Raw genomic sequence first — 19,631 nt, forward strand, 5'->3', positions numbered from 1 at the left:
CATGAAGTAAAGGATCACTTCCCGAGTCTTTCTGGGATAAGGACCTCCATTTATTAACCTTTTATGTTCCTTCACCTGGAAATATGCTGTTAAGTATCTGCAATTTGTTGGAGTATTTCCGCCACAGCCTGAGCACGTAATCTTCCCAGCGGATCATTTTGCCTAGGATCAGCATAACAGGGATGGTGGGAAGACCGATCAGCAGGAACAGAGGGTCTGCACGCTCCATAACATCCAGACCTTCCTTGTGCCCAACTACCTGCAGAAAAAGGGACCAACACGGACAGCTACAGTGAGAAACTGGCAAGCAATGTCTGGTTACCTTGGCGCACGTCAAGTCATTTGGATCTATAATAAGAAGACATGCTAGTCCTCTTCCTCTCCGAAAAGACAATTTGCATATTTAATTTACCAGAGGAGCATTGCAAGCCTTAAAAGTCTCCTCACCTTGGCATGACCAGCTTGACATGTCACTCTCCGCAAGGAGAAACGTTACCCTTTGGATCCTGGCCAACAAGCAAACTGTTCGTCGGGTGAAGATATATATTTTTTAAGCCCACAAAAAAATATATATATCTTAAGAGACCACAAAGTACTGTATGTTTTATGGGAGTCGACCCCACCGATCTGATACCGATGACCTAGGGAGAAGTCCGTCAATATCAAAGTAGTTGACAACCTCTTAAAGGGAGTGGTCACATCTTGACAGGCACATTAACGCTGTAGGTCATGTGGATGGCTTAATATTTGCTCCCACTTCCCGAGACACCAGATCTGCAAATAATCAGCAGCACTTGCTGAACCGGTCCGTCCATGTACTACAAGCGCAGCTTTCACTTGACCCGCCACATGTAACACATTTCCCCTCTAATGGCCACTGCAGAAAAATCGAGCAGCTGGCGGCAGCTTCCCAACAATATGGTGTCGTATCGCTTACAATGTTGAGCCATGGAGGTTTTCAGAAGGAACGTCTAATGGATCAGAAACCCGAAATGCGTTGCACACTTGCAGGGCTGCCCATATGGCGCTGTCGGCAGGATGTATAATGAAGCACTGGAGAGCCTTAAATACTTAATGGGCTGCCAGAAGCTAATCAAGCATCAGGGAAACAATAATTGTGCATGGTCTCTTCTCCACGTGGTTCTTGTGAGTAATCACTTATATATTCCGCATGCAAATACACACAACAGGAAGTCACAGAAACCGGAGGAAAATCAAAGTCAGCATCGACATAACTAGCACAGATGTTAATTAACAATGATAATCGAGCTTAACATTACTCATTAGTGAGAAGAAATAATCCTATTTTCTAAACTGAGGAAATGTATGGTTTTGAGGTCCACTATGAAAACAAGAGCAGAAAAGTTCTCAGTAGTCAGGAGACATCCTCAGGTACCGGTCCAGCACAAAGCCAAACCTGCTACTGCAAAAAAAAAAAATGTTATGCTACCAATGTAATTTCATTACTGTAGGAATGGAAAAGCAAAACTTACCGTAACTATATTTTTTAGCTGCCAGAGGGGGAAGGAGACCGATTCTGCTCCTAACAACCTTTCCGCATGACTTTTCATGGGTTACTCCTTTAAAGAGAACCCCTCTACTACATTAATATTTCTCTTTTAGCAAATACTTGTTTTCTCATGAACTACTTCTAGAGAATATTTCCATAAAACTGTGTTGTACACAGTTCCTCTGTTCTAAAAAATTTAGGAATAAATGTGTAATAATTTTTATTGTCAAAGGGGTGGGTTCCAACAGTCTGGACTATGAACACAGACTGGGTCCAACTGCAGAAAGACAAATCTACAATTGGTAACACCATGTTGTCAATTTACTCCTAAATTTCTAGGTGGAATAACAGAGGAGCGATACAAAACAGATGGATAAAAAATATACGTAAAAATTGTGTATAATATGGGAAATTCAGGTATTTACTAAAATAGACATGATAGGAGCAGGGACAGAACTTTTTTTAAGGGGTTTTCCAGTTTAAAAAGAAAAGTTATTTAGTATGCTCAATAGTTGTATTACAAGAGAGGAGTTAACTCCTAACATCCCAGTCAGACAGCTGAATTATGACAGTGTGCCCCGTATTCCCCGTAATGGCGATTATGTGCAGATTTTTTTCATATGGCGTCTCTCAACAGAAAATAATTGAGAGAAGTAAATGAGAATAGTATGCAACTGCATATATGCCATCTCTTAACCAACTACTAGCACAGGGACGTCAGGGAATCATGACAGTGCGCACACTGCGCAAGGTCATGATTTGGTAGTCTGCAGCCATTTATACCTCTTCTTCGACCGGAAAACTTCTTTAACATACAAGACGTAGATGACTTGTCTGTATGGCCTGTAAGTGTATATGGATTGTATAATGGGGGATCACCTATGACAAGAGCGGCTGCAGAAACTCTGGCAGATTTCGGCTCGTTTGGCGTAAGTTTGGAAAGTATATGTCATGATCTGCCACACTAACTGTATTACGTACCATAGATAACTTTTTTTTCCAGAGTTTTATTTTACATTTTAGGATATATGACATATCGATAGTATATGATCAAATATTAGATGGTGCAGATATATTAATACAAGCTCACTATCTGCATTCATCCTACACATCAGAACTGGTATCTGTCCCTATAGTTATTGCATCAGATGTCTACAATCCTTCACATTTATTCTCCTCTCCGAGCAAATTTTTCATGAATATTTCCGGGGTCATATCAAAAGCTCTTGACACCCTCTCTTTTGGGTAAGATACGGCATCTTCCCTCTGCTAGGATGCACAGCGATGGCTTGTGACAGAAGCTTGTCTGGCCGCTCTCCATGGCTCGCACAGCTGTCGACAAGTCCGCACGTCTATGATTATACCCCTAGAGAGCAAACATCTGTAGCCAATACCATAGGGATATATAGTGAATACATCTGCTAGCAATAACCATGCGTATTCCAGGACATCTAGGAGCCGCTAATTAAAATGCATCTTATGTTAGAAATGCACCCTGGCGGCAAATACACGAGGGCCGGCCAGCCGTATCCTTCTGGTGTCACATCAAACCACTAATATTGAAAAGAATTTAAAAAAAATGCAACCCAGGAGAAGACGTATGAAAGAAAAGCATAGTAATCAGAAGATCTCGCACTCTCAGATGTCCGCAGATCTATACAGTGCATTAATAATTTGGAGACCCAATTCTGGGAGAATAGTCATCAGACGAAAGTACACCCGTCATCAAGTCAGATGTCTTTTGATCATTTTATTGCAAGGATATACACTAGTGGCCAAAATTGTGGAAACCTTTTGAAAAAAAAAAGAGAACTTGTAAAGTCTGATGGCTCAAAACTCAATTTTTGGGGGGGTTAAAATACCATAAAATAATATATCATTGGAAACAGAATTTAATGTGATGTGAGGCAGCACATATTTTGTTTATCCAATGTATCCTTCTAAGAGCCAAGGTTTCATACTTTCTGTATGACTATAGGTCATTGGCTGCCTGTACGGAGTATGTAGTCTGTGCATTAGACCCAAGGAATTTCCAGAGTCTGTTAAAGGGGTATTCTCATGTTAATAAATTGCAGGAGTTAGACAGCATGAAAATAAGCAACTCTGCCTTTGATTTGCTATTTCTAACTGCTTTCATTCTCCTGCTGTGAGGACTTTTTTCTTACATAGTGTACAGCTTGTTTCCAAGGAGCTTTGTCACCAAAGCCTGGCCGAGTACGCTCAATAGTTGTATTACAAGAGAGGAGTTAACTCCTAACATCCCAGTCAGCTCTCTCGAGTCCTTTGATTTCTAAACAGTAGTGCTCACCTCCCTATCTTTTCCTCTCAGCTATTTTCAGTCCTGCAAAATCACCGGCTCCTCCTCCTAGCCTCCACCATTAGCAGCTTCCAGAGCAGTTCTCCTAAGGCTAGGTTCACATTGCGTTAGGGCAATCCGTTAAGCGCTTAGCGCTAGCGGATTGCGCTAACGCAATGTTTCTCTGGGGTCCGCGTTCGCAGTCCCCGCTAGCACAGATTCCCGACCTGTGATAGCGAGGGACGGACCTCGGACGCACCTCGGACGCTGCAAGCAGCGTCCGAGGTCCGTCACAAAAGAACGGCACATCGCTAGCGCGTACCGAAAATGGCATGCGCTACAGGCAAAAATAACATTGCTGTCAATGGGTGCGCTAACGGACCCGTTGCACGGCGTTATTTCGCCGTGCAACGCAGTCCGTTAGCATTAACCCATTAACGCAATGTGAACCTAGCCTAATCACTGCTCTTACTTTCCTGACAAAGCGTGATTGTTCAAATGCCCGGTATTTCTCAAATTCTTTTAAACACGCGCCAAACAGTCCTTACCTAGACAGAGTCTACTAATCCTTCCATCACTACCTGCTGTTGTGCCCCTTTTACTGCCTTTAACAGTCTAGTTTTAGGGTGACCGTCTTATTATACCCCATTCAAAGCTTGTAAATACCTCCTTAGGTAAGGTTTCCACTGATAGATCTTTTAGTTTCAAAAGTGTAGCCTTGATCAAGCAAAATTACTATTTTATATCGCTTTCGGGTAACAAGACAACTGATTTATTTTTTTTATCTGGTTAGTTAGCTATATATTTAGATAGAATCCAGATACCAAATTTTTTTTTATTGCCTTTACAGAAGCCATGCCGCTAATTTGAACACAGCCTGTAACTAATTCCTAAACATACAAGACGCTCAATACAGGGACCCAAAAAGAAAGCATGGATTTTATTTATTGTCGGGGATGTAGATTTAGACAGTAATAAACCCACTTGCCTGCATGACCGTCACTGCACCATAGGTGACGGCAGTCCAGTAGATCGAACCCACCATTATCCCAGCAGCAGCAAATGGACAGGCTTTCGATATCAGTCTGTCTGCTAGGTCCAACATATATACAACTGGACCTGGAAGAGAACAAAAATAAAATATTACAAAACCATGTTTGTTGAGATTTAGAATATAAGAAATTATTTTTTTTTAGTTTGGAAGAACAGTAGAGGATCTTGCACTGTGACGACGGTACCGGGAGGGGTGTAAATATGTTGTCACATTATAAATAGCTCGATTCCTCCAGAGATGCCCCGGAGAACTGTGCGGAGCTGTACAGAACCTGCTCATCAGCCGGTGAGTGTAATGCAGCTCGGGCTCCTCTATTGTCCAGGACCTTCCCAGTGGACCTGACCCAAACTAAACAAAGTGCCTCAACAAAGAGAAAATGCATGGCTGGATGCTGATACACAATGACTTGAAATGTTAAAAAAGCAAAAGTTTATTTTTATCCCTTTTTCAATATCAAGTGTAGGGTATTATTTCTGCATCCTCTACATAACGAACAGTCAACACAGGAACTGCATGTACAAACACTTCCGGTGAGTGCATGGAGGAAGGAATTACTACTACAAACACTTCTGGTGGGTGCATGCAGGCAGGAAATACTATTACAAACACTTCTGGTGGGTGCATGCAGGGAGGAATTACTACTACAAACACTTCTGGTGGGTGCATGCAAGGAGGAATTACTAGTAAAAAAAAAACACTTCTGGTGAGTGCATGCAGGGAGGAATTACTAGTACAAACACTTCTGGAATTACTAGTACAAACACTTCTGGTGAGTGCATGCAGGGAGGAATTACTAGTACAAACACTTCTGGAATTACTAGTACAAACACTTCTGGTGAGTGCATGCAGGGAGGAATTACTACTACAAACACTTCTGGTGGGTGCATGCAAGGAGGAATTACTAGTAAAAAAAAAACACTTCTGGTGAGTGCATGCAGGGAGGAATTACTAGTACAAACACTTCTGGAATTACTAGTACAAACACTTCTGGTGAGTGCATGCAGGGAGGAATTACTAGTACAAACACTTCTGGAATTACTAGTACAAACACTTCTGGTGAGTGCATGCAGGGAGGAATTACTACTACAAACACTTCTGGTGGGTGCATGGAGGGAGGAATTACTGCTACAAACACTTCTGGTGAGTGCATGCAGGGAGGAATTACTAGTACAAACACTTCTGGAATTACTAGTACAAACACTTCTGGTGAGTGCATGCAGGGAGGAATTACTAGTACAAACACTTCTGGAATTACTAGTACAAACACTTCTGGTGAGTGCATGCAGGGAGGAATTACTACTACAAACACTTCTGGTGGGTGCATGGAGGGAGGAATTACTGCTACAAACACTTCTGGTGAGTGCATGGAGGGAGGAATTACTACTACAAACACTTCTGGTGGGTGCATGGAGGGAGGAATTACTACTACAAACACTTCTGGTGAGTGCATGCAGGGAGGAATTACTACTACAAACACTTCTGGTGAGTTCATGCAGGGAGGAATTACTAGTAAAAACACTTCTGGTGAGTGCATGCAGGGAGGAATTACTAGTACAAACACTTATGGTGAGTGCATGCAGGGAGGAATTACTACTACAAACACTTCTGGTGGGTGCATGCAGGGAGGAATTACTAGCACAAACACTTCTGGTGAGTGCATGCAGGGAGAATTACTAGCACAAACACTTCTGGTGGGTGCATGCAGGCAGGAATTACTACTACAAACACTTCTGGTGAGTGCATGGAGGGAGGAATTACTACTACAAACACTTCTGGTGAGTGCATGGAGGGAGGAATTACTACTACAAACACTTCTGGTGAGTGCATGGAGGGAGCAATTACTAGTGCAAACACTTCAGGTGAGTGCATGCAGGGAGGAATTACTACTACAAACACTTCTGGTGAGTGCATGGAGGGGTGAATTACTACTACAAACACTTCTGGTGAGTGCATGGAGGGGTGAATTACTACTACAAACACTTCTGGTGAGTGCATGGAGGGAGGAATTACTACTACAAACACTTCTGGTGGGTGCATGGAGGGAGGAATTACAAGTACAAACACTTCTGGTGAGTGCATGGAGGGAGGAATTACTACTACAAAACACTTCTGGTGGGTGCATGGAGGGAGGAATTACAAGTACAAACACTTCTGGTGAGGTGAGTGCATGGAGGAAGGAATTACTACTACAAACACTTCTGGTGAGTGCATGCAGGCAGGAATTACTAGTAAAAACACTTCTGGTGAGTGCATGCAGGAAAGAATTACTGCTACAAACACTTCTGGTGAGTGCATGCAGGCAGGAATTACTAGTAAAAACACTTCTGGTGAGTGCATGCAGGAAAGAATTACTGCTACAAACACTTCTGGTGAGTGCATGGAGGGAGGAATTACTACTACAAACACTTCTGGTGAGTGCATGCAGGGAGGAATTACTACTACAAACACTTCTGGTGAGTGCATGGAGGGAGGAATTACTACTACAAACACTTCTGGTGAGTGCATGGAGGGAGGAATTACTACTACAAACACTTCTGGTGAGTGCATGCAGGGAGGAATTACTACTACAAACACTTCTGGTGAGTGCATGCAGGGAGGAATTACTAGTAAAAACACTTCTGCTGAGTGCATGGAGGAAGGAATTACTACTACAAACACTTCTGGTGAGTGCATGGAGGGAGGAATTACTACTACAAACACTTCTGGTGGGTGCATGGAGGGAGGAATTACAAGTACAAACACTTCTGGTGAGTGCATGGAGGGAGGAATTACTACTACAAACACTTCTGGTGGGTGCATGGAGGGAGGAATTACTACTACAAACACTTCTGGTGGGTGCATGGAGGGAGGAATTACAAGTACAAACACTTCTGGTGAGTGCATGGAGGGAGGAATTACTACTACAAACACTTCTGGTGGGTGCATGGAGGGAGGAATTACTACTACAAACACTTCTGGTGGGTGCATGGAGGGAGGAATTACAAGTACAAACACTTCTGGTGGGTGCATGGAGGGAGGAATTACAAGTACAAACAAAGAGAAAAAAAGTTGCGGAACAAATACATTTGTTTTGCGACTATTTTTGCATAAAAAGTCGAAATTTGCGCAAACTTCTCCATCAACATGCGACTTTTCACACTTTGATCTCAGACTCTTGTTTAACATTAGAAAACAATACCATCATGCCTAAAAAGATGCGCTGTCCTGATTTACTCCAACTTTATCATTAAGGTGCGACATTTGATAAATATGGCGCCACAGACGTGCTGCAGAGTACGAGCACGGCGTTAATTGTGTTCCCCCAGGCCGTGTTTGGGGATTTAGGATGCTCATTGACATGTTCATGGCTTTTGCTTGCGGGTCGTCTTCACGAACCTCACAATTCAGCAGTATGATTCCCTATTATCTAGATTTTACACGCACAGTAAATGCCACAGACCGGACAATCTTAATCTTCATTTTTACAGACGCGGCGTCACATCTGAAGAGCTTCTCTAGGCCTTTCATCCTCGGCTTTACCAACTTCCAGTCTGTGTTTTATTTCCTAACTCTGTTCCTTGTTATCAATAATTGATCTAAGAAAGTAGTAGCCGTCTACAGCGTCTATGTCTTCACATCACCCGCAGAGCGATCCGTCTGCCTCGTTATCGTCACATTATGGCCCCTGTGGACAGTAACTCACAGCCCTAGCCCAGAGATCGGGGCCTCTCCAACCACCTTAACTGTCTCAAGTTGTGGAGGCCTGTAGTGTTCTCAGAGCCACCATTCACTGCCAGGTGCAATCTCTGTAAATGATGAATGCACAGATAGTACTGCTTCCTAGTCTCTCCCTGTAAATGATTGATAGTACTGCCTTCTGGCCTCTGCCTGTAAATGATGAATACATAGATAATACTGCCTTCAAGACCCTCCCTGTATATGATCAATACATAAAACAGCACTGCCTCCTAGTCTTTCCTTATTAACGAATACTCAGATAGTACTGCCTCCTAGCCTCTACCTGTACATGGATACAGATTCTGTATATGATGCATACAGATAGTATTGCCTCCTAGACTCTCCTTGTAAATGAAAACATAATACTGCCTCCTTGTCTTTTCTTGCTAAAGATGAATGCACAGATAGTACTGCCTCCTGGCCTCTACCTGTACATAACAAATACAGATAGTATTGCCTCCTAGATTCTCGTTGTAATGGAATACATAAACAGCACTGCCTGCTAGTCTTTCCTTGTTAATGATGAATACATAGATAGTACTGCCTCCTAGCCTCTACCTGTACATGACGAATAGAGATCTTGTATATGATGAATACAGATCGTATTGGGTCCTAGACTCTTCTTGCAAATGAATACATAAACAGCAATGCCTACTAGTATTTCCTTGTTAATGATGAATACACAAATAGTACTGGCTCCTAGCCTCTACCTGTCCATGATAAATACAGATAAGTATTACCTCCTAGACTCTAGTTGCAAATAAACACAAACAGCACTGCCTCTTAGTTTTATCCTTGTTATTGATGAATACACAGATAGTACTGGCTCCTAGCCTCTACCTGTATATAATGAATACAGATCGTATTGCCTTCTAGACACTCCTTGTAAATAAACACAAACAGCACTGCCTCTTAGTTTTTCCTTGTTAATGATGGATACACAAATAGTACTGCCTCCTAGTCTCTCCCAGTAAATTATAAATACTTCCTTCAAATTACCTCCCATGCATTTATGAAGAATATATAAGCTAGCACTGCCTCATAGTCTTCCCCTGTGAATGATTAATACATAGATAGTACTGCATCCTAGTCTCTCCCCCTGTGTGATGAGTTTTGTTGAAGCCACTCACAAGGCTGCATTGACAACTGTATTTCAAGTAATATCTGCAATGATAAGTACAACGATGGGTCTCCTGAATTGAGACCCCGCTTGGGATGACATTGTGACCCTAACAAGAACCATTAAAAACAGTCATATCACTGCACCATATCTCACACAACACTAAGCAAGGGCAGGAACCTATTGAAAAATAGCAGGAAAAAAAAATGCCATTAATGTGAATTAATGCCACTTACCGAGGTTCGGGAACTCTATCAAGTATTCGGCATTACACTGTGGGCAGGCGACTCTGGCAGTGCTGTTTCCTCTCTGTTTCTCATCTACCCAGCGCTGGAGACATGACTGATGTACCCACTTTGTAGACCCTCGGCAGCGGCACGGCCTGACCCACTCCGCTGTTCTGTCATCTTCATCCGTAGCGAAACACACCCAGCAACTCCTGAAAAACAGGTGGTCGACAAGGAGTCGTCAGTTCACTGCACTTATCAACAAGGTTATATAGAAAAAGTGATATTTGACCAGTTCTCTCTAAATTCCCAAGTCATGTGGAAATCTGGATCTACTCGCCATCTTTATCTTCACAGCAGGGACGGCGTGAAGATCATTGTGGCCTGTAGGGGTCGCTGTTCCTTCTGCTGCCTATAGTCTGCATCTCGTCAGCAATCAATAAAGTGGAAAGTGATTGTGTTTTCTGCAGAGGGCAGACGCCAATGTCAGGAGGACTGTGTCACGGCTCTCGGATCCGGGGATTTAATACTCGCCGTGTCTAACCAAAGCAGAGCAGCACCATGCACCTGGAATCTTGGCCTATTTTGCTTTTCTTTTTTTTTTAAAGGTGTGGATTTTTGTGGTTGAAAAATCTACAGGTAAAAACTGCTTCTGTTTTTGGCGCAGAACATGTTTTCATGCACTATACATTTTCTAAATGAAATGAACTGGAAGCTTCTGGTTAATGGATACTTATGTGGTTTTTTATGTCGATTTTAGAGCAAAATCTGCACGAAAAACAGTCAAAAAGCTCAGTCTGATCATATCCTAGAGGGTTTTTCGGCTAAGTAAAGGAGTGCATCTTGTGTTTCAAGATCTCCGCTTACAGTCACTGAATGACATACTCACACGTCAGAAGGATATCAGATTAGGAACTCGGCCTCTAGTTATAAAGAAACCGGTCGCCATTTACGGACAGTAGGAACCTGCACGTGTGGAGGAATATGTATACACACGTATACACAGCATAGGTTTGGTTTTTTTTTTATTGTTTTACTTAAAATTGGAAAAACCTGCTCTGGAAGTCTAGATTGGAGGTCCACAGGCGAATGTATGCGGCGACATCCGCGTCTACAGAAAACAAGGATCATGATACGTTCCAATACGGAAAAGCAAGGAAAGCAAATTTTGCACTAAAAAGTCACACATTTCGCAGAATTTTGCAACAACTGGCACCATCAAAACACACATCAGGTGGAGACTGGAATTGAGATGCACCAAATGTTGCGACTTTTTAAAAAAAAACGTACATAAGAGAATCTGGAATTGCTAGACTCTGCCCACAAAGCAAAAAAAAACAGAAAAACAAAAATAAAAGAGGCATGCAAGTATAAAATAGACTTCAAAAAAGGCAGAAATAGAATACATTGGGTACAAAAGAAAAAAGAAAAAAGATCACAAACCTAGACAAAAAAAAAAAAAGAACAGGCGCAAACGTAATGATGAATTGTGGCTAATGAGCCACCTGGTAAATATAATGCACTAATTACCTTGTACTGATCAGGAGTTACAGCCTACATTATACTCCAGAGCTGTATTCACAATTCTGCAGATTGACACCAGAAACATTTAATAAACTTGTTGTCACCACTACCAGCTAAGCTATAACGCAGCGCAAAAGTTTTCCTTTGTCAAACTACCCGGGGTGCACGGGCTCGTGGAGCGCACACAGAGAGCGAAGCTCAGGCTGACAGAGAGCAGCGCACATGTTACGCGTGTTCGGAGCGACGGATGGAGATCTGGGTTTTCAGCCCATACACTGCTGTGTGTGTTAATGCAAGGAGGCACGTGCGACAAGTGCAAGGGGGCACGTGTGACAAGGTTCTGTTCTACGACCCTTAAGGTACCTTCACACATAACGATATTGTTAACGATATCGTTGCTATTTGTGACGTAGCAACGATATCGTTAATGAAATCGTTATGTGTGACAGCGACCAACGATCAGGCCCCTGCTGGGAGATCGTTGGTCGCTGAATAAAGTCCAGAACTTTATTTCGTCGCTGGACTCCTGCTGAGATCGCTGGATCGGCGTGTGTGACACCGATCCAGCGATGTCTTCACTGGTAACCAGGGTAAACATCGGGTAACTAAGCGCAGGGCCGCGCTTAGTAACCCGATGTTTACCCTGGTTACCATGCTAAAAGTAAAAAAACAAACACTACATACTTACCTACCGCTGTCTGTCCTCCAGCGCTGTGCTCTGCACTCCTCCTGTACTGGCTGTGAGCCGGAAAGCAGAGCGCTGACGTCACCGCTCTGCTTTCCGGCTCACAGACAGTACAGGAGGAGAGCAGAGAAGCAGAGCGCAGCGCTGGAGGACAGACAGCGGTAGGTAAGTATGTAGTGTTTGTTTTTTTTTACTTTTAGGATGGTAACCAGGGTAAACATCGGGTTACTAAGCGCGGCCCTGCGCTTAGTTACCCGATGTTTACGCTGGTTACCGGCATCGTTGGTCGCTGGAGAGCGGTCTGTGTGACAGCTCTCCAGCGACCAAACAGCGACGCTGCAGCGATCCGGATCGTTGTCAGTATAGCTGCAGCGTTGCTTAATGTGAAGGGGCCTTAACTCTTCTCAATCTACACTTGGCCTGGGACAACTCAAAGTCCCATGGATTCCAGTACCACCTTTATGCTGATGACACTCAGGTCTACCTCTCTGGCCCAGATGTCACCTCTCTGCTCTCCAGAATCCCGGAGTGTCTAGCAGCCATATCCTCCTTCTCCTCTCGCTTCCTCAAACTCAATGTGGACAAATCTGAACTCATCATCTTTCCTCCATCTCACAGATCTTCCTTACCTGACCTATCTATCGCAATTACCGACATCATGCTTTCCCCCCATACTGGAAGTCCGCTGCCTCGGAGTAACCCTTGACTCTGCCCTGTCCTTCACACTGCACATCCAAGCTCTTTCCACCTCCTGTCGTCTCCATCTCAAAAATATCTCCAGAACCCGTCCTTTCCTCAACCGTCAATCTACTAAAATGATTGGGCATGCCCTAATCATCTCCCGCCTCGACTACTGCAACATCCTTTTCTGTGGCCTCCCTGCTAACACCCTTGCACCTCTCCAGTCCAACCTTAACTCTGCTGCCCGACTATTTCATCTCTCTCCTCTGCTTCCCCCTCTGCAAATCTCTTCACTGGCTCCCATTCCCTCAGCGTATCCAGCTCAAATAACTAATACTGACCTACAAAGCCATCCATAACCTGTCTCCTCCATGTATCTCTGAACTAATCTCCCGATATCTTCCCTCACGTAATCTCCGATCCTCTCAAGACCTCCTTCCCTCCTCCACACTTATTTGCTCCTCATCCAATCGCCTCCAAGACTTCTCCTGAATATCCCCCATCATCTGGAATTCTTTGCCCCAACAAATCCGACTATGAACCACATTCGGATTCTTCAGACGGGACCTGAAAACCCATCTCTTCAGGAAAGCCTACAGCCTGCACTGACCCCGCTGCCTCCTCACCACTACTGATGCTACCGTCTCACCAACACTGAAGCTGCTGCAACCCCCCAACCAATTGTCTCCTTCCCCACCATTATGTAGAATGTAAGCCCGCAAGGGCAGGGTCCTCACCCCTCTGTATCAGTCTGTCATTGTTAGTTTGCTTACTCTAAGTGTTATCTGTAATTTGTATGTAACCCATTCTCATGTACAGCACCATGGAATAAATAGTGCTATATAAAATAATAATAATAACAACAACAATAATAATAATAATAAAAGTGCAAGGGGGCTTGTGTGACACGTACAAGGGGGCAAGTGTGACAAGTGCAAGGGGGCATGTGTGACAAGTGCAGGACATAAAAAAAAAAGTGTAGGTACTAGTGATGAGCGAGCGTGCCCGACACTCGAGTAAGCATTGGGGTGCTCGGGTACACTGAGTACTGCGGTAGCTTGAGTGTTCGGCCCGCATGTTTCACATCTCTTAGACAGCCAAAAATCATTTGCTAACGGCCGCAAAACATGTGGGGTGGAAACTCTAGCTTGGCGCTCAAGCACCCCGATGCTCACTCGAGGGGCGGGCACGCTCGCTCATCGCTAGTCGGTACGCATTCATACACACACACACGTTCTTTTAGTACATTTCTTGTAGAAAATCATCCCATAAAATGATGGCTGGGGATTCATCTAGTCTGCAGTCACAGAAAGCTACAAACCAAAAATTGCCTTCTGCTTATCAGCTTCTCCGCTGGAGTCGCAGTTTTGTTCTAGGTTTCTGCATTGAGGCTTTTCCCACCATTCATCTAATTATCGATAATTGCCCACCGCACACTTGTCCCCATCTCCTTAGCTCGGGACTTAGTTCTGCCCGATCCTTGACGGAAGACGATACTGATTCTGCAAGGTAAAGTTCTTCTGCTGTGTAATTTCTAACTAGAAAGATGTAAGGGAGTGAAACAGCCGAGGGATCGGCGATTCGATTACTCATTTGTATACTTCTGTATATACAAGACTGAGTGCAGCAAACGTTTCGTCAAATTAAAGATTCAAGGTCGACCTCCTTTTAAACCCCCGGAACAAAAATGGCAGCACATGATAACCCTCTGGATAATTAAAGCTTTAGAAAGCGATGAATAATGGATTGAGGTTCCCTTGTATTCTCTCGCCGGCTTCGTCTCTTTCTATTGTTGCATGGTGAGCTAAATAAAAAAAAAAAAACACGGTTTCATCACAAGGCTCCTGGTGCTTGCCAGATTTTCCATTTTCTTGCTCTGAATAAAACATGACCTTGGTCCTGGGACTGAATCAGGTCAGCGCTCAAATAACAACCTGAAATAGAAAAAAAAAAGTCTGGCCGGCAGAAACAGCAGCGGCATTGTTGGGAGAGTCGGGCCGGGTCCTCTGATGATGAATGCACAAAACAAAACACCAAAATCTGTCCGGTAACACAAGCGCTTCCGGCAAACAAACGGGATCAACGGGAGTGTAAAAAAGCACAAAGAAAGCACAGCCTGGGGTGTACGAGCTGGACATGGCATCTATAGGGAAGAGGACCCGCCACCAATCTGACAGGTCTCAGTTAACACTTCCGATACCCAAGAAAGGACATATTTTCTAAGATCTCTGCATTGTCCTGTTCCTTATAGAAATATATAACTAAATGAGGGTTACAAATTAGGGGAGGGGTGTCCTTTAAGATGTTTTCGCCCAAACAAAGTTCATTTTAATCACTAGATCTTGGAATAATAATAATTTCCACAATTGGATGTATGTAAATAAAATGTTCCTGTGCTGAGATAATCTTATAAATGTGCCCCTGCTGTGTACTGTGTAATGGCCGTGTCTGACTGTGCAGGAATATGGTCTGATCATACCACTTTTATGACCTCGACCTATGTGCAAATCAAAGCCAACACGAAGATTATCTAATAGGAACAATCCTCCAGTTTATGTCCAGATAAAAAAAAATATAACTTTTATACCGAAACGATTAGAAGGGATACTGACATCTCCAAATACATCCAGCAATGTTAAGCGATCCTACGCGTTTCAAACTGCGAACCAGTTTATCACAGTGTTTCAGCAGGGGTAAGCCGTTTTTCCTCCACTTTTTCTGCAAGATTATGTAGAGACACGCCCCTTTGACAAAAACAAATGGTAAAGCCTAGTTGTCAGTTTATTCATAAACTTCTATGAGGAATAACAGAGGAACAGCACAGTTATCCAGAATTAGGATTTGATGGAGAATACATGTATTTACTAAAAAGAGTCACGATGGGACTCTTTAAAGTGACATTTCACTAAAAAAAAGAAGTTAAAAATACACCTATTGGCAATCTCACATGCAGTACATGCCTATACGCTGGCAGCGCCCAAGAAGCTGTATAGGAAATGACTCAATGCACAGGTAGGCAGTGTTGTACACTTAGGCCAGAGGGGCAGGGTCCATGCGAAATCTGACACTTCATTCCACGCCTAATGGACACTGTCCTGCCGCCAAGAGAGAACCAGAGGAAACAGTAAGACTCAAGTCCTCTGTTCTGCGATCCTAGAGATGTGTCCCATACATATTATAGAGAACAGAAAATTCCCTTTAAAAGGACACAATTAGGGCCTGTAACTTTTGCAAGGGTAGGTACCGGTATATATTTTTGGACTAGATCTGTACAAAATGCTAGACCTACAGAGATGCTCCATGTATAGTCTTATATCACTGGATACTACTTTTAGTATTATATTGCATATCTGATCCAGCCTATCCTTATTGATATCAATTTTCTTTAGTTAAAGAGGACCTTTCACTTTAATTTTTTTTTTTTAATTTAAACTAAGTACCTCCTCCAATTGCTGCCATGCCACAGATTCTGGAACGGTTTTCCTTTTCTTTCTGTCTCCCTCTGTCGCAAAGTTATACCCCCTGAAAATAAAAGATGCAAACTTTCCCTTCAATCCAGTGGGTGGACACCACAGAACCTCTCTGTGAGTGTTTCCTTTTTCGTTCCCATGACACTGGCCAATCAAAACAAGGCCGCGCCCACAGAGAAGTTCTGTAGAACACACCCAGCTGATTGAAGGGAAAGTTTTGACCTTTATTTCCTGAAGGGAAAGTTTTCACATTTATTTCCTGGGGGTTATAACTTTGGAACGGAGGGGCACGGGGGAAAAAGAAAAACTGCTCCAAAAAACAGTAAAGCTGCAGAAAGTGCAGGAGGTACACCGCTTACCAATGAAAGGTTCTTTTTAATAAACAGCTATACAACCGTGCGCTCACAGCGAACGCAGCTGAACAGGAGAGATAAAAGGTAGCATTGATGCATTCTAAATGTTTTTCCTACAATTTAGTTTGTATTCCTAGTGTCGGCTAGTTCAAAGTCAGAAGTGAGGCATGCAGCAAGCAAAGCTCTCAAAACAGCAAAGCGGTGCCCAATATTCCCCTTTGAAGATCACTGCAGCATTCTCAGAATTAAAAAAAAAAATTGTAAATTATGCTGATCACGCGAAAAGATATTACTCCACATATTAAAGTGAAATTTAAATAGCTGCAGATTAAAAAGCTAATGAAGGATAAAATCAGCATATGTGCGCATTAATGAAATGCCATTCTGCACTGGCAAATGGAAAATATTGGTATGCAAAAGCCTAAACGGGAATTAAACCTTGCATCTGTGAAAAACAGAATGTGGAATTTCATTAACAATAGAAAGTTAAATGGTTATAAAGATTAAAAATAAAAGTGCGGTATAAATATGCACATTAATTCATTTCCTATACCAGTGATTGCGAACCTTTTACAGACCGTGTGCTGAAACGGTAACCCAAAACCCACTAATATATCAGATAGTGCCAATACGGCAGATTAACATCACATCACCGAAGACTTGCAAAATACTCCCCCCTTACACATACACACACTACCCTTCTGCAAAATACACACACAGCCCCTCTGCAAAAAACATATCCGCACACACATTGCCCCTCTACAAAACACACAACGCATTTCAAAGGAAACAGTCCTTCCTCATCCAGACATCATAGACTTATTAGCCTCAACTTGTGCCGTTTCCAGTTACTTCAGAAAAGGGTGAGGAGTAAAGGGAACAGAGTAATGGGTAAAGGGAAAAGGGTTAAGGGAAAAGGGTTAAGGGAAAAGGGTTAAGGGAAAAGGGTTAAGGGAAAAGGGTTAAGGGAAAAGGGTTAAGGGAAAAGGGTAAAGGGAAAAGGGTTAAGGGAAAAGGGTTAAGGGAAAAGGGTTAAGGGAAAAGGGTTAAGGGAAAAGGGTTAAGGGAAAAGGGTTAAGGGAAAAGGGTTAAGGGAAAAGGGTTAAGGGAAAAGGGTTAAGGGAAAAGGGTTAAGGGAAAAGGGTTAAGGGAAAAGGGTTAAGGGAAAAGGGCTAAGGGAAAAGGGCTAAGGGAAAAGGGTTAAGGGAAAAAGTCAGTCCTTCCTCATTGTGTGGCCAATCCAGAAATCATAGCCTTATTCAGCCTCAACTTGTTCCACCTGCAGTAAGTTCAGAAAAGGATGACGAGTAAAGGTAAAATGGTAACGAGTAAAGGGTAAATGGCAAAGGGAAAAGGATAAAGAGAAAAGGGTAAAGGGAAAAACGCAGCCCTTCCCCATTGTGTGGCCCATCCAGAAATCATAGCCTTATTCAGCCTCAACTTGTTCCACCTCCAGTAAGTTCAGAAAAGGGAAAAAGGTAATGGGAAAAGGAAACGCCGTCCTTCCTCATCCAGAGATCAGTCTTATATAGCCTCAACTTGTTTCGCCTCCAGTAAGTTCAGAAAAAGATGAAGAGTAAAGGTAAAAGGGAAAAGGTTAAATGGAAAAGGGTGAAGGGAAAAACTCAGTCATTCCTCATTGTGTGGCCCATACAGAAATCATAGCCTTATACAGCAAATGAAAAAAGGTAAAGGGAAAAGGAAACTCAGTCCTTCCTCATCCAGAAATCAGCATATATAGCCCCAACTTGTACCGCCTACAATAAGTTCAGAAAAAGGTTAAAGGAAAGAGTCAGACATAAGTCTGAATTCAGCCATCCATGTAGAGATAGCAATTCCTGCACCAACACCAGTTCTCCTGACCAACACTGAGAACCATTTTTTTTTTTTTCAGTCCCATTGCCCCCGGTGTATAACCTCCAGCCCCCCTTCACGCCGTCAGCCTTCACCACCATGTGTGACAGAATGGCTGGTGGTAAAGATCTCACCAACACCAGCGCAGTCCAGTGATAGAAGCCACCGAAGTAACAAGTCCGTTCATGACATTTCTTCCCTTCGAAATATTTCATGATCCACTTTGAGTGATATTATTGAAACATGGAAGAGTTTATGATCCACAGCAATTCAGACATGAAGTGGAGATCATGTAAAGTTACAGAGGGAGGTCACTTAGTGCTGAGAAGTGGAGGGCAGAAAAGTCACCAAGGCTCTGCTGACTCCATAAGGCTACGTTCACATTAGCATTTTGCGTGTTTGCGTCGGGTTTGCATCTGGCGATGCAGCGGCGACGCATGCGTCATGCACCCCTATATTTAACATGGGGGTCGCATGCGTTTTTGTGTGATGCTTTGTGCGACGCATGCGTTTTTTTTGCCACAAGCGTCGGGCCAAGAAAACGCAACAAGTTGCATTTTTCTTGCATCCAAATTTCGGCAAAAAACGACGCGTGCGTCGCAAAACGCAGCGTTTTTGCTCGCGTTTTGATGCGTTTTCATTTGCGTTATGTGAACGTAGCCTAACTGCAGGCTCCAAACCTACCTACTGGGAACTTCATGGCATGTGTGTTCGAGCAGTTGCATGCAATCCTTACATCACAAAGCACAATGCAAAACATTGGATGGAGTGGTGCAAGGTGCGCTGCCTATGGAGCAGTGGAGATGTGTTCTGTAGAGTGATGGGTCACACGTCTCTATATGACATCTGATTTACAAGTATGGGTTTGGAGAATGCCAGGAGAATGTTACCCGCCTGACTGCATTGTGCCAGCTGTAAGGTTTGGTGGAGGAGGATTTCACGTAAGATAAATCTTGATGCTTCAGCACTCCAATACATTTGGGAAAATCACTGCTTCCAACTTTGTGGGAACAGTTTGTGGAAGGCTCTTCTGTTTCCCATGATTAGGCCCCAGTCCACAAAGCGAGGTTCATACAGGCATGGTTGGGGGGGGGGAAAGGTGGGTGCGATGTGGAAGAGATTACCACTCTGGTCCTCTCC

General features: G+C 43.3%; 1 protein-coding gene across 3 annotated transcripts in view; it reads right to left on the bottom strand.

The window, feature by feature from the left end:
- MARCHF5 (membrane associated ring-CH-type finger 5) overlaps positions 1 to 19,631 on the bottom strand; it is a 74,010-nt gene that overhangs the window by 12,102 nt on the left and 42,277 nt on the right. For 2 of the 3 annotated variants that reach the window (XM_069753795.1, XM_069753793.1), the window contains exons 2-4: positions 9,934 to 10,136; positions 4,795 to 4,925; positions 76 to 259 (exon numbers count right to left, since the gene is read on the bottom strand). In XM_069753795.1, the coding sequence (XP_069609896.1) occupies positions 76 to 259; positions 4,795 to 4,925; positions 9,934 to 10,136 (518 nt within the window). Of the gene's footprint in view, positions 1 to 75; positions 260 to 4,790; positions 4,926 to 9,933; positions 10,137 to 19,631 lie in introns of all 3 variants that reach the window. The other variant, XM_069753794.1, reaches the window with a different exon arrangement.

The sequence above is a fragment of the Ranitomeya imitator genome, chromosome 2, assembly GCF_032444005.1.
Source record: "Ranitomeya imitator isolate aRanImi1 chromosome 2, aRanImi1.pri, whole genome shotgun sequence".
Taxonomy (NCBI): domain Eukaryota; kingdom Metazoa; phylum Chordata; class Amphibia; order Anura; family Dendrobatidae; genus Ranitomeya; species Ranitomeya imitator.